At 40.4% G+C, this 15,127-nt stretch overlaps 1 protein-coding gene across 1 annotated transcript; it reads left to right on the forward strand.

Annotated features, from left to right (window-relative positions):
• Positions 1 to 4,335: 4,335 nt before the first annotated feature.
• LOC120546400 lies at positions 4,336 to 8,924 on the forward strand. The gene is made up of 4 exons (XM_039781324.1): positions 4,336 to 4,545; positions 4,945 to 5,442; positions 5,547 to 5,730; positions 8,728 to 8,924. Exons 2-4 carry the CDS (start codon positions 4,954 to 4,956, stop codon positions 8,922 to 8,924), a joined length of 870 nt encoding a protein of 289 aa, XP_039637258.1. The 5' UTR covers positions 4,336 to 4,545; positions 4,945 to 4,953.
• The last annotated feature ends 6,203 nt before the right edge of the window (positions 8,925 to 15,127 follow it).

Below are 15,127 nucleotides of genomic sequence, written 5' to 3' on the forward strand. Positions count from 1 at the left end.
CTATGTTCCAAAAGATCGAGGAGGAGAGAATGGAGGAGGCTGAAGTGAGGGACATAACATGAATATCTGCTACAATGGCGGACAGGAGGCAAGCAGGGGGCAGGGGAGAGGGGTGGGGCTGCTCTCTGCTACGCAAAGGGAAACTACTGCAACCCCCTCTCGCTCCCCTTCCCTCATTCTTGTACACAAAAACCCAGAGCAGAAACACCACCCCACCCATCGCTCCAACAGCGTCCATAACACTGTAATGACGAGCCATTTAACATAGAAACTACCCGGTTACATTTTCTGTCAGCAGACTCTCCGTTTTCACTGCACAGAACTGAAACCAGTGTTCTGTGTGTATATTTATGTTTTCTTTTTGGAGTGGTGGTGATAGCTGGGCAAAGAGACACAGATGAGACAAAGGCTCACAATGACTCACGAGGAGAAAGAGTAAAAACAGAGACAATGTGCTGCCAGCTCTTTTTAAACCTGACATCCTATTCACAGATCTGAGATGTCTGCTACCTCACAATAATAACCCTCTGTGTTCCTGTCCCCGTTTCTCCACAGTCTTTTTTAATGGAGGCCGTGCACTGTCTCTGCATCCTCAAAGGCACCAAATGACCTCTACTGTCATGTCGTGTAAATATTTGTCAGGGATGAGGAGCAGAGGAAACACTGGCACCTGGTGGCAGAAAAGGGTTTGGTTCAAGTGGGAGGACAACTGCAGCCTCATTGGTCTGTACACTCAAGTTGTCATCCACAGCATATTTATTATGTGTGTGGTACTGTACGATTCCATCTTTGTGAGGATACAAAACTATGGATAATCAATGTTCAGTGAGTCAACTGTTTTGTCTATCAAGATTAACATCCCATTAGGAAACAGTCATAGCCTTTTTAATACTTTCTCAATCATCATTAACAATCGCTCTTGGAAAAAGGTTCATAGACTTAGTATGAATAAGAGAATGTATCAAGAGCGTGTGTATTCATATCAGTTTTTAGCCTGGATGCCCCGCCCACAACATTTGAGGTCGCGAAGTTGGGTCTGGACTTGATCCATTGTGGCGCAACTATGCTCGAACCAGAGCTGTTCGGACCAATCAAATTGTCAGGGCGGGCTTTATACGATGATGGACAGATGATCAACAGTAACGTAATCAACCACGTCACCAAAAACGCTGGGGTTGAATTTGTTTACAACAAAGATGGCTGCCGCTGGAGAATTGAGATGTGTAGATTCCGGTATTGCGTCTCTTATAGAAGATATCGACAGCGCATTCATTTTAAAAGAGGAACAGAGAACCGCGATCAAGGTATTTGTCAATCGTAAAGATGTTTTTACCGTCCTTCCTATGGGATTCAGCAACGTCACTTACCCCGTTGCTCTGATTGGTTGTAGGTCTATCCAATTGAGTGCAGAGGCATTATTTTTCCTGGTTCGGTTGAAACGCCCCAAAATCACATCCCAGTGGAGCAGCATCAGAATCATATTCTGACTAGAATCTGAGTATGACGACATCAGGCTAATCAGTTTTATTGCTTTGTGAATTTATCTCTAACACCATTTAAGTTCAAAGACCGGAAAGTACTTTAAAAGAATGAGACAACACTCAAAAGCTCAGATAATGTAGTCCATCAGGACAACAGTTTCACATTTTGATTCAAATGTTGTTAAATCCTGAAGACAAGTACAGAAATCTCTCATGATGTGAAATAACCAAAACCGTTCTAGCTGTGGCAGATTTTCTGTTCATTTTTGGACCCCATCGCTCATAATTAGAAGATGATTAATAAAATAGGTTTTCAGGGCTTTTGACAACACAAACTCCAGACAACATCCACACCAGATCATTCATCACTTGGTTTCAAAGCTGCTAACTGCAGGTGATGTATGACAGCCGTTTCTTATGTCTTTAACTTTAGATGAGAGATGATTGTCTTTTGATGTGAGATGGAATCAGACTTTAGTCTTCTAGTGTATGGTAGGCATAAGACTCGTTAGTAAACTTAGCACAAAAAGTAAGGAAATTTGTGTTTGGTAGATTATTTCTATGTGGTAACAATGCTTTTTGGCAATAAATCTTATACCATTGGAAAGCCTGTTTAGTTCCCTTTCAAATGGTGCCCCATCTGTAAGGAACATGCATTCGTGGGATGAGCAGCAGAGCTGAGTATGTGGGTTGCGCCCATGAAAAATTTACCAAAGCTTCTCTGCCAATGCCAAACAGCTTATTCTGCCATTGACTCGTTTGGTGTTTGGTGGATTGAATGATTGAAGTTTGAAGAAACAAGACATATTGGCAATATAACAATTTTATTAATTTAACAAACAGGAGCCTCAGTAGCATGTGGAAGAACCATACACAGCCACAACAGCCTGGCACCTCCTCCTCATGCTGGTCACCAGTCTGGTCACACACTGCTGTGGGATGGCATCCCATTCTTCAACCAGCATTTGTCGCAAGTCAGCCAACGTGGTTGTGTTGGTCACTCTGGCACGAATAGCACGCCCAAGCTGATCCCACAAGTGTTCAATGGGGTTGAGGTCAGGACTGCTGGCAGGCCATTCCATCCTCTCCACTCCCACATTCTGGAGGTAGTCTCTGATAAACCCCGCCCTGTGGGGGCGAGCGTTGTCATCTTGGAGGATAGAGTTCGGTCCCAGACTGTGGAGATATGGGATTGCCGCTGGTTGCAGAAGGTCATTTCTATATCTCTCTGCATTGAGATTGCCTCCAATGATGACAAGCCTCGTTTTCCAGTGAAGGAGATGCCACCCCACACCATCAGAGTGCATCAGCATCTGTCTAGACAAAAAGATTCCGTGGTGTACATTGACATCTGGTGGCGAGTTTGAGATATTACATTTGGGGAATTTGTAAAATTCTCAAGGGAGCATGCGTGTTACAGTCAAACAAACAATGATTTTAATACATTTGTGATTCAATTAAATAATTATTTAATAGGATGCATTTTATTTAAAGGTGAGAAACTCCACCAAATAAAAAATAGACAACAAGGCAAAGGAAAAAAGGAACATGCTGCTCAAATTTAATTTGGTCCGTTTCAATAATGTTGTGTTACTTGTGCCAGGAAACATAATTGTTGGTCCATAAAGTGCTCTGCTTTTTGACAAAATGTCAAACTTGACATTTCCATACCAAGAGCTACACTCTTAATTGATCTACACATGCAGCATCATTCGTGCAGACTGTTTTATGACAGGGCACTATGTACATTTACCAGTATCACATACAGCACAATGTTTCCCTTTGAATTGGTTAAGATGATAAGAGGAATGTTAAGAGGAACCACTTGTATTGAAGTAAAAACGCAGTCATGAAATAATCCTTTTCAGTAAAAAGATCATAAAGGCTCATCTGTATTTGGAATCAGGGTTTTTCAAGATAATTTACATATTTGTTGTTGTATAATGAGTCTGATAAATGTGTACAGTGATCTATTCATTAAACAGAGATAGGTCAACAGAGGAAAATATAATGGTAACATGAATATGAAGAACATCTTTTTCTAAAAATCTTTTTTCACATGTCACAGTTCAATGGTAAAACCTGGATATGTAATGTAACATGAAATCCATCACCACACATAAGCAGTGGCAGGGAGTGAACAGGCTCCATCAGCAGATAATGGGGAAACCTTCTGTATGTGTGGTATAAGTCAACACTACAAATGACCAGCAGTGGTTTAGATGAATTGTAGCTGAGGCAAGTTAACACAGAGCTGCAGAAGCACAACTTATTCACACGCTGGAGAGACACAACAAGCCCAAACAATGTGTTCCAGTTGGAAATCAGGATTTGGCAAGCTAAATATGTAGATAGACGGTGTCTGTATTTCTGACATTGTAGGACTCATTAATATGCATTGCATTCCGAATATTTGATTGATATTTAAAATGCAGTTACACTGTACAGTCAACAGAGGTCAGTAATTCTTAACCCTGACCCACCCTAATGAAAACCTTTCGACCTGATACTAATCTGTAAACAAACCACAGAGCAGGAACCAGAACATACATCACAGTCATATGCTGACTAGTGAAGTGGTGTCATTTCTCAGGTGTCAGGCTCAAGTCGAGTCCCGTTCGAATCAGGATTGTCTGTGTATCCACTGTGGAACTGTGATGTTAAAGAGAAATACTGTATATGTATGTAATACTGAAAAGTGTCAGGACAAACTAATATTTGTAAGTGTACGACAGCTCTCTCTTAGAGTCCAGATTTAAACTCTGGAGCTCCTCCATAGAGAACTAATGAGGTAAAGACTATAGAGGTGACTGTAAAAGCATCTTAGTGACGCTGTCGTAATGTTGCATCAACATGGACTTTGTTTCTTTTTACACTTTTTATAGCTATAATGCTGCACTTTATGGCTGACAGCAGTAACTTAACCACCATTAACAGGATGCACTTTGCTGCAGCTACGGGCTAGCACTTCACATACACACCTCCTGAGGGAAGCTCTTATTCTTCACTGCAGAGTTGGCCCGGACTATCGTAAAATAGTTACCAGCTACCCGCCTAGGGCAAGGTAAAGTTTCTTTAAAATACCATATGTTATATATACCATTATATGTTTTTGTCAGATTGTCCAGCTCTAACATTTTGCTTTATTGAGAAATTAGCCATTGACATGGTATACACACATCAGCAGTAAGCTTTGATGACTTTTTGTGCATGTTTCGTGTAGTGAATATAGTACATGTAGCAAACATGAGTTGGAAATATATGTTTTATAACTACTTCATGCACTAGATGGTGGCAAAAACTCAGAAGTTGAGTGTGAGAAAATGGTCATGGTAAATCAATGGTAATAAAAAAATTACTCACCTTAGAAGCAGTGACTGCACAATGAGACTTTAATTTCTCATGATTATGGTGCTAACTTTTCATATTCTGTTTACTCGTGATATGTTTTACTTTAATGTAGTTACCCACAATGACCACCTACATCACACATCTTGACGTGTCCCTCCATGAAGCTGAGGAGGAAAAGCTTCAATCACAAGGCTTCATGAAAATTAATGTTGATCTGAACAAAGGAGCAGGCGGAAAGTATATCTATATTTGGTACAAAAAAGAATCCCGCTCAGCACCAATCACCGGACTTCAAGTTACATTCAACGATGACATGGCTGTTGGATTGATCAATGCAGGGTACACAAAGATCGATAAAGATCTCAATGCTGGAGCACGAGGTTTTTACCTTTACCTTTGGTACTTCAGAGGGTCCGGAGAGTACCACACTCCCATAGTGGAGATTGATGTCACTACAGATGCAAAAAGTGAAGCTCACAAGTTTCTCCAAGACTGGGAGAGACTGGACTGTGATCTGAACCGTGGGGCTGGAGGGAACTGGATCCACGCCTGGGTGAAGAGAGAGAAACAAACCTACATCTGTGATAAAAACAGATTCAAATGGATCATGGTTACAAATTCCGTGTATCAATTACAGAGGTCAGACCACCCAGACTCCAGCGTGCTACTAAGAGATGAAAGTTAATATTTTCACTATAACACACCCTTAAGCAGCAAGGTTACACCTCAGTGAGTGTTAACCTCAACGAGAGGACCGGAGGTAACCAGGTGTACCTGTGGTACAAGAAACGGGGATGCAACAATCCCATCAAGGCCATCACCCTGCTTCTCAACACAGATGTTGTTCAAGAGTATAAGAAGGCTGGTGTCACTGTTATCGACAGAAATATCAACTTAGGTAATAATGGCCACACTGAGTACCTGTGTGTCTATCAGTGAAAGGCTGAGAACACCTTCTGCATGGAAGCAGAGCTGAGAATTCCCAACACTCACTGAAGTGGAAAACAAATTCCAACAATGTTATAAATCATTTTGGTGATGATTTATTTAACATTTATATCTCTTTTTCTATGTAAACAAATGTTAATTATTATATTCAACACGGTCTCACGGCAGTTTGTGAAATGGTGACGTTATTTTTAATCTATTGATTCGTGTACACGGACACGATTGTCGTTTTTTCCGTGGTGCTCAGCACGAAATGGGAATGTGAAGCATGTATACAGAGGTTGGGTTTAGGAAAAGAAGAACGGGGAAAGGACACGCCATACACCGACACGACCTGTTTCTGGGGGAAACGCAAAAACAACGGGACGGTTGTGTTTAGGAAAAGAAGAACGGGGAAAGGAACCGTCAACAACGGGGAAATAAAAAGCCACACACGGGGTGCGATTCCCGGTCTCCGGGGTGAAAGTCCTGTGTTGTTTGAGCCATCCACCACCCCAACCAACCTCCCTACGCGGATTTTCGAATTTGATACTACTTCCTACCGATGTCGTGTTGCGATCATGAAATATGCTTCCCACTTAAAATACATTTCATTAAAATTTGTGCTCACCACCACGAAAAAAACGACATAATGGTGTCCGTGTACACAAATCAATATATTAAATAACGTGACCATTTCGCAAACTGCCTTGAGACTGGGTTGTTATATTACAGTTATACATATCAGGAAATAATGAAGGTATATGTGTTTAACTGTTAAACTTGCTTTTAATGAAACAATTACTATTTCAAATGGCTGTGGTGTGTAATGAATGTTTGAATATTAAAGCTCTCTATGACTTTATTCTGCACATTTCAATAAAGACATATCTACATGTGAAGTGGGTTTGCTTCAGACTCTACACAATAGAAACTTCACTTTGAGTAGGTTATCATCTTATTCCCATCACGGTTATCATGCTGACAAGTCAGGGCCCATATTTATCAAACTGCTAAAAGTGACATTTTGCTCTTTAAGAGAGCTCAGGAGGTGTCACTTGGTCAAGAGTAGATCCTAGATGACAGCAGCACAGTAACAGGTGAGCAACACTTTCTGAGACATGTTTGTAAAATCTAACATTGGTCATGATAAATAACACGTTATCTGAAGCAATTTGTAGACTTCAGAATTCTTGTCTGTTATTTAAAACAAATAAGATAACATAAGTCAAGATAGCTTTTGTTTTGGCAGAAAGGTTAGATGTTGGATAAATTCTGTGGAATAGGACTCCTCACAGGTAGGGATTGCACAATAAGCCAAGGCATCTCTCTAAAGGCAGCTAACTTTTGGTGAGTATGTCACAAAGTAGACATTTTTAGGTCCTTTAAAATTCCCAGGCTTGACACACACACACACACACACACGTTGGTATTAGTTTTAAAATGGTCTTTATATGATTTGTTTCACTAGCAGCAAAAGTGCACATTTTGTCGTTGACAGTTAAAACAACCTTATACCATGGTCTGGGTGAATACTCGATTCTGATTGGCTGCACGGTGTCCATTAAAAAGTGATGTAGGACACCTACTAAAGAAGTTCGGTGAAACTGACTGTTTACTGTTCTATATGAATGCGCTACATTAAATCAAAAAGGAAATGTGGATTTATTATTTCCAAATCGTCCTCTGAACACCACAGGATGGCGCTAAAACACACAGGCTGCAAAAAGTAAGTTCTACTGCCACTCTGGACTGACTTTGTTTCACAGCGAATAACGTTATCTCACATATCTCAGCTCGCTGCTTCAGGCTGCGCCGCTGCAGCCGACAGTAACGTTACACATCGCGGATCAAATTCTTCGTAAAAGTCGTTATATTGTTTTGGGGACAATGACATGGCTGGATAGCTAGCTTGTGTTGTTGTCCAACATACTGTCAAATTAGGTTTACTGATTGCCAACTGTACACAATGTTAGTGACTTTGGATCTTGCTTGGATCTTCGGCTGCGCGTCGGACGGTTCACGCCTCGCCGTCGTCCATTAATACCTGACAATGGACACCTCGTCGGGCATTAACCCTTACATAACAGTCTGTTGTTTTTAGAAGGACTAGTCTTTACCCTGTCACGCGTGGACGGGGGACAGTGGCACTCGTATTGTCCTGCTGACTCTTCCTGGTCGGTGCGTCTGTGCACTACCGGTGGCCAGGCGTACTCCTTGCTGTCTGACAGTGTAATGAAGGTCCTCTTCATCACTAATATTTTAGCATTAGTACACTGCAGCTCATTAGGTTACAGGTAAATAAAATGAGGCACAAGTTTTAAATGTTTATTGGAAAATATTAACAGTCTGTTTGGTGAAGGTTGCAGCTGGTGTTGATTGGAGGCCAGCCCTGTCAAGAGAAACACGTGTACTCAGTTTGCTAGTTTGGTTACCTAAACATGTGCAGTATAGTCTTTGCCTGATTAATTGAATGCAGGTTAACTGTTGCTGTTTGTACAATAGAAAGTTTGTGTTCAAGTAACTCACCTCTGTTATGTTTCCTCTCCAGAGTGCTCAGGCTAAAAGCGTCCCCAGCGTATCGAGCCCCATTTTAAAGGTTCCGGGAGATGCCATGTTTCATGTAGCGAAGGGGTGTTGTACTTGCTAAACTAACTATGTGTGATTGTATTAGGTAACATAATGTTACCAGTTTCCATCTAGCACGGCTGCTGTCTGAACCACATGCTGCCTGTGGTGTTCAGTTTTGTTGGATGCGGTCATGGCTTCCAAGTTTGTGTTAATTGTTGGGGAAATAAACACCTGTTGATCTGCACCGTACCTCTGCCTCAAGTCTCCTGCTGTAATGATCCAACCGCTAGGCGGCCATTCTAACAGACAGCCTGCCCCTTTATCCTGGGTCCAGCTCCGCTGTCTATCGCACGTCTCACTGTGCCTCATCCTGCACCCCCAAAGGGTGTCTCCGCAGGTCTCGACCGCCATCTAGACCAGCACTACCTCAGGTCCTGTCCTCGGTCCAGCTCCGTCATCCAAGCCAGCCACTGCACGTCGTCTTGCGCACCCAATGGTGCCTCCGCAGGTCCCGACCACCCACTAGCCCCGCACCACCTCAGGTCTCTCTCCACATCTCCTCCTCACATTCTCAGCCTCAGAACCCCTATGTAGCTCCTATCTCACCTAATTAGGAGATGCACTACCGGTGTGTTTGGAGAGCGTCCTCGTGCCAATCCAGCATCTCCCCTGAGATTCACAAGAATGGGATGGATGGACTCCAGAACATATCTTCCACTATTTCTAAACAATTTTAGGAACAGCCCATTTTCCCCAAATAAAGTCGAAAGTTTTTTTAAATCAAAAACGTTCTGATAGACATGTCTATTGTCTATTAAAGTAAAGGTAAAGGTATTTTATTGTCACATACACATACATGTAGCGAAATTCATTCTCTGCATTTAACCCATCCCTCAAGGGAGCAGTACTATTCTGCATTCTGTACTATTCTATACATGTATACGAGTGTGAAGGGTGAAAATGTGGTCTGTTTGACAGTGTGGTGTAAAACCAATCAAACATTCAAGATTTTTCAACTTCAACTGTAAATCTCGAACAACATGCTTGGGCAATACTGTCTTTAACTATGGTCATGCTAGTGAAGCAAATTACAATGTAAGAGTGCAGGCAGATCATTAGTTAGGCCGATAGATCCAAAAAAAAGAGGAGGAAAATGGAGGAAGCTGAGGTGAGGGACATGACATGAATATCTGCCCAGCCACAATGGTGGACAGGAGGCAAGCAGGGGCCAGGGGAGAGGGGTGGGGCTGCTCTCTGCTATGCAAAGGGAAACCAGTGCAATCCCCCTCACCCCCTCTCTCATTCTTGTACATAAAAACCCAGAGCAGAAACGCCACCCAACCCATCCCTCCAACAGCCTCCATCACACTGTACTGAAGAGCCATTTAACCAACACAGTCTCACTCCCTACTCGTCAAATGTATGACGCATGGTCAAGGAACCCTGGCATCAAGTTTCAACGAAAGAGGTGTACTCTTGACATTATTTTTCGATGTGGGGGTCCGTCCGTCAGATAGACATTCATGTTAATCCCTCACCGTCAGATATTCGTTTAAACGTTATTACGGTGCATAAACTTACTGGAACAAAGCTAAGCAACGTGTTGTTGCTGGTGACAAAACCACTGACTGTATATATGTATATTGAAGCGATACTGGCGTTAAAGACCCGCTGATCGCTGCCCGATTCTGTGAATGAATGGCCGCATTGCATTGGGTGATATTGGCTTTGAATACGTCTATAGCTCGGATCATATCGTAATGTTCTGTATTACAGCATATACTGTAATATTTCACCGGTAATAAGACCGAAATAATATTAAAATAAAGACATGAATACCATGATAACATCTAAATAAATGTTGATAGATGTAGCGTTATAGTTTAAAAAATATAAATAAACAAAAAAGCAACCCAGCTTCCCTGGCCGAAATAGACCGAAATAATAACATTAAATGAAATACATATAAACCATGATAACAGCTCGTGAATAATGTTGATTAAAACAGCGGTTATTGGGCTAAAAATACCAATAATAAAACTGTCACAGATTTCGAATTAAGGGGGGGGGCGTGTTTTTTCTTTCGTCTATATCTGACGGTGAGGGATTAACATGAATGTCTATCTGACGGACCCCCACGTCGAAAAACAACGTCAAGAGTACACCTCTTTCATTGAAACTTGACGCCAGGGTTCCTTGACCATGCATCATACATTTGACGAGTAGGGAGTGTGACTATGTTGATTTAACACAACTACCCCGCTGACATTTTCTGTCAGCAGACTCTCCGTTTTCATTGCACAGAGCTGAAACCAGCGTTCTGTGTATATATATATATATATATATATATATTTATATTTATATATATATATATATATATATATATTTCTTTTTTTTGGAGTGGTGGTGACAGCTGGGCGAAGGGACACAGATGAGACAAAGACTCACAATGACTCACAACAAGGACATAGAGTAAAAACAGAGACAATATGCTGCCAGCTCTTTTTAAACTTGACATCCTATTCACAGATCTGAGATGTCTGCTTCCTCACAATAATAACCCTCCGTGTTCCTGTCCCCGTTTCTCCACAACAGTAACGTAATCGACCACGTCACCAAAGAGCGCTTGGGTTGAATTTGTTTACAACAAAGATGGCTGCCGTTGGAGAATTGCGATGTGAGTCTGTTATAGAAGATAATAGGCTCGTTCGACATGAACTGCGCCTCGCCTGTAAAGGGGACGAGAGCAGGTGGGAGCAGCCAGGGGCGGTGACAAAAATCCGCTCTCAAGTCAGACAGTTTCCAGCCGTTTCCAGCAGCCTTCAGGCTGAACAGGAATTAAGTGACAGAAACACTGTGGTCCAATTCCAATTTGATAAAATGTTATCAGACCCATATATCATCTTAGTACACAAGTCTACAGTTGTTTTTATTATGACAGAGTAGCTGTCAGAATGCTCTACATGCAATCTGTTGCTGATTTTAATTAACAACACACTGTAGATGATCCATAATCTGAACAGATTTAGTCTCTCTGACTTCTGACGTAACTATCACCCACACAGCATGTGTTCTGTACAGAATAAGCTTTTAAATCAGACAAATCGCAGTTAAAATCCCTCTGATTCAAAATCAATAAAAAGTGTATATAAAACGTCATCATGTTGAGTCGATTCTGAACCAATCAGCTGTTAGATCATCTGCGTGGCCAGCGTTTCCCAGCATGTTGCAAATTGTGCTAACAGCTGAATTATAAGCTAAGTTTGTAAAGAACTGGTACTATAAAAATGACATTCCTTATACTGACTCCATTTAGTCTCCATGACTTCTCTGCTTTTTCTTGATTTGCAGTGCTGACAAATTAAAACTGTATAATCCATGTTGATTTGAAACATTTCTACACTTGCACGCATCAAGTAATATCCCAGTTGTTGCCACACTCTGCTGCTGCATTTAACATGAGTAGCATTGAGTAAGCCTTTTGGCTAATACCAGCACCTGACTGACATTTATCCACATTTAAATGCTTAGAATAACCATTTTAATTCTTAAATTACCAGCTAATGCTAGCTCGCTAGCTTGGTAACATTTTTCAAAACAAATCTAGTTGTGGTCTAGCAATTTGTGACCCTGCAAGATCCCCAGTCTTTACATATTATGACTCTTTAACTTTAGATGGGAGATGATTGTCTTTAGATGGGAGATGATTGTCTTTAGATGGGAGATGGAGTCAGACTTAAGTCTTCTAGCTAGGCAAAAGACTCGTTACAGTTTTTTCCAACTGCTTACACACGTTTTCAAAACTATGTCTCCTTTTTTCAAAACTCTACACACAATTCCTAAAACTGCTCACACAAAATGCAAAATGCCTCACATCTCCTTCAAAATGAAACACTGCATTCAAAATACCATAAACTCATCTCAAAATGAAGCATTTGCATCAAAAGGCAAACACTTTTTTCATAATAGTAAATTGTTGTTCTAAATCTAAAGCTCTTTTGTCTTTCATAGGTTTATATCTACATTTACAATGTTCTAGAGAGAGAGTAATCTGCTGAGAGGGGTTGAAAAGTGCACTGTAAAAAACAATGTAATGTTACAGTAAAACAGAAAATATTTATTGGGCACAACGTTACGTTTGTAAGAGTAGCTCAGTTTTGGAGATTTGCTGTGTAGTTTTGCACTTTGAGTGAGAGGTTTCAAAAATCGTGTGACATGAAAAGAATTTGTGTGTAAGCAGTTGGAAAAAAATGTAATATATAACATCCATGGACCATGGTAAAGACTGCAGCAGCATGTCTAGACAAAAAGATTCCGTGGTGTACATCAACATCTGGTGGTGAGTTTTAGATATTACATTTAGGGAATTGTAAAACTCTCAAGGGAGCATGCTTGTAACAGTCAAACAAACAATGATTTTACAGTTTTTTCCAACTGCTTACACACGTTTTCAAAACTATGTCTCCTTTTTTCAAAACTCTACACACAATTCCCAAAACTGCACACAAAAAAATGCAAAATGCCTCACATCTCCTTCAAAATGAAACACTGCATTCAAAATACCATAAACACATCTCAAAATGAAGCATTTGCATCAAATGGCAAACACTTTTTTCATAATAGTAAATTTTTGGATATACCATGTACACACTGTTGTTCTAAATCTAAAGCTCTTTTGTCTTTCATAGGCTTATATCTACATTTACAATGTTCTAGAGAGAAAGTAGTCTGCTGAAAGTGGTTGAAAAGTGCACTGTAAAAAACAATGTAATGTTACAGTAAAACAGAAAATATGTATTGGGCAAAACATTACGTCTGTAAGAGTAGCCCAGTGTTGTATACAGTAGCATGAAACAAGAAAAAAAAAGTATAAACATATGTAAACCAAAGGTATCATTCTTAGAATAAAGAATATGTGTGTGTGTGTGTGTGTGTGTGTGTGTGTGTGTGTGTGTGTGTGTGTGTGTGTGTGTGTGTGTGTGTGTGTGTGTGTTGTGAGTGTTTGTGCGTGCTTGTGTGTGGGCAGGGGGAAGACAATTGTATGCACTTTGATTGATTTGTAATGCTGAAATAGTCATTAGATAGTTGCATGCAGGATCGGGCGCCACTGTAAAGTACTCAAGATGGGCTTCTCTCCCTGATCTCATCAGAAATGGCTCTCCTTCCTCTTCTTCCCTCCTCCTCCTCGTTGTTATCCCCTGTCTCTCCCTCCTCCTCCTCTTGCTCTCTGTCTATTGTTGGCATCCATTGTTCCAAACAGGTAATCTGACCTTTGGCCTCTGTATAGGCCTATACTAAAGCAATGATTGGTTAGTGTTCAGTTATGACATAATGTGTTTGCACATGTGAGGAGTGTGTGTGTGTGCCCTGGTAAATAAGTGTAGCATTTTGATTGGTTGTGTTTAGAAAAGGAAAGCAAGTCACTTCTTGTTAGATTTTTGTGTCTTAGGTAGAGAATTGTGTTTAATGTTTTGAAAAAAGTGTTTTATGCAATTGAAAGCTGAGTGAAAGGCTGAGAAATAGTTTATGGTTTTGGAGATTTGCTGTGTAGTTTTGCACTTTGAGTGAGAGGTTTCAGAAATCGTGTGACATGAAAAGATTTTGTGTGTAAGCAGTTGGAAAAAACTGTAATACATTTGTGATTCAATTAAATTATTATTTAATAGGATGCATTTTATTTAAAGGCGAGAAACTCTTTTTACCCAACCGAATAGTCAAAAAAAGTCATTTTGTTACTGTAGACACATGTTCCCAACCTCAGAAGTGTTTGTTTAAATTACACCTGCTTTGATTACACAAATTTACATTGTGCTTGGCAGGACTGTGAGGAAAAGGTGTAGATCAAGGAAAGAAAGCAAATTCATTTTTTCTTAAACCACACTACTCCCTCATGTTTGTGTGCTCAATTCAGTGGAATGTCTTCATGTTCAGACTTGAAAACTGATGGTACATAAAATTAGCATTAATATAGTTTTTTCGCATTTGCCGGTTGGATACGGTTTTAATCAATCTCAAGTTTTAAAATGTAAAGCTCTATAAAGAATGATGCTATTAGATGTTTATTTGTCTGCATGCATCTGAACATCATGTGGTGTGCACACAGAGTAGTACTTGAATAGTCCCTTACATGTGGAGATGGGGTTAATTATAAAGGTATACTGTATCGTTTCTTAGGGTAAAATGCTACACTGGCCACAAATTCCCCAAATGTAATACCTGAAAGTCGCCACCAGATGTCGATGTACATCACGGAATCTTTTTGTCTAGAAACATGCTGCTGCAGTCTTTACCATGGTCCATGGATACTATGTTGGTTAACGTTACATTGCGATTACAGAATGGCCTCTTAAAAGTGTCATGTTGAATATTTTTAGCATTGCATTTATCACCCATCTGTGTTTCTGAATCATCATAATAATAATCTAGCCTATCTTTATTTCAGACTCACAACTAACGTTATAGCTAGGTAGATCATATTTCACAATCAATGATTTTATTTTAGGAACATATTCAGGCTAATTCGTAGGCTACTGTTTCTTGGCTTTAACATATAAAGTTAGTCAAATTAGTGCGTCTATATTGGACATGGTCGCCGCCGCTATGTTAATAATACCCTACGTTAGGGTTAACATTCAATAAATGTATAATAAAACGCCAGTGGGAAAAAAAAAACGTACACTGTAAACATTTATCTGTAATGTCAAACAAACAATAATGCTCCACATACCACTTTTAACTATCGCTTGTTTGACTAGTTAAGCGTAACGTTAGGTGCTGCCGGCGGATTGATAAGCGGA

This window comes from Perca fluviatilis, chromosome 18 (genome assembly GCF_010015445.1).
Source record: "Perca fluviatilis chromosome 18, GENO_Pfluv_1.0, whole genome shotgun sequence".
Classification (NCBI taxonomy): domain Eukaryota; kingdom Metazoa; phylum Chordata; class Actinopteri; order Perciformes; family Percidae; genus Perca; species Perca fluviatilis.

Coding starts and splice junctions, on each gene's coding strand:
- LOC120546400 (XM_039781324.1), top strand. CDS start 4,954: ATGACCACCTACATCACACATCTTGACGTGTCCCTCCATGAAGCTGAG. Junction 5,443..5,546: donor ACAGATTCAAATGGATCATG/GTTACAAATTCC, acceptor ACCCTTAAGCAG/CAAGGTTACACCTCAGTGAG. Junction 5,731..8,727: donor CGACAGAAATATCAACTTAG/GTAATAATGGCC, acceptor GTGTCTCCGCAG/GTCTCGACCGCCATCTAGAC.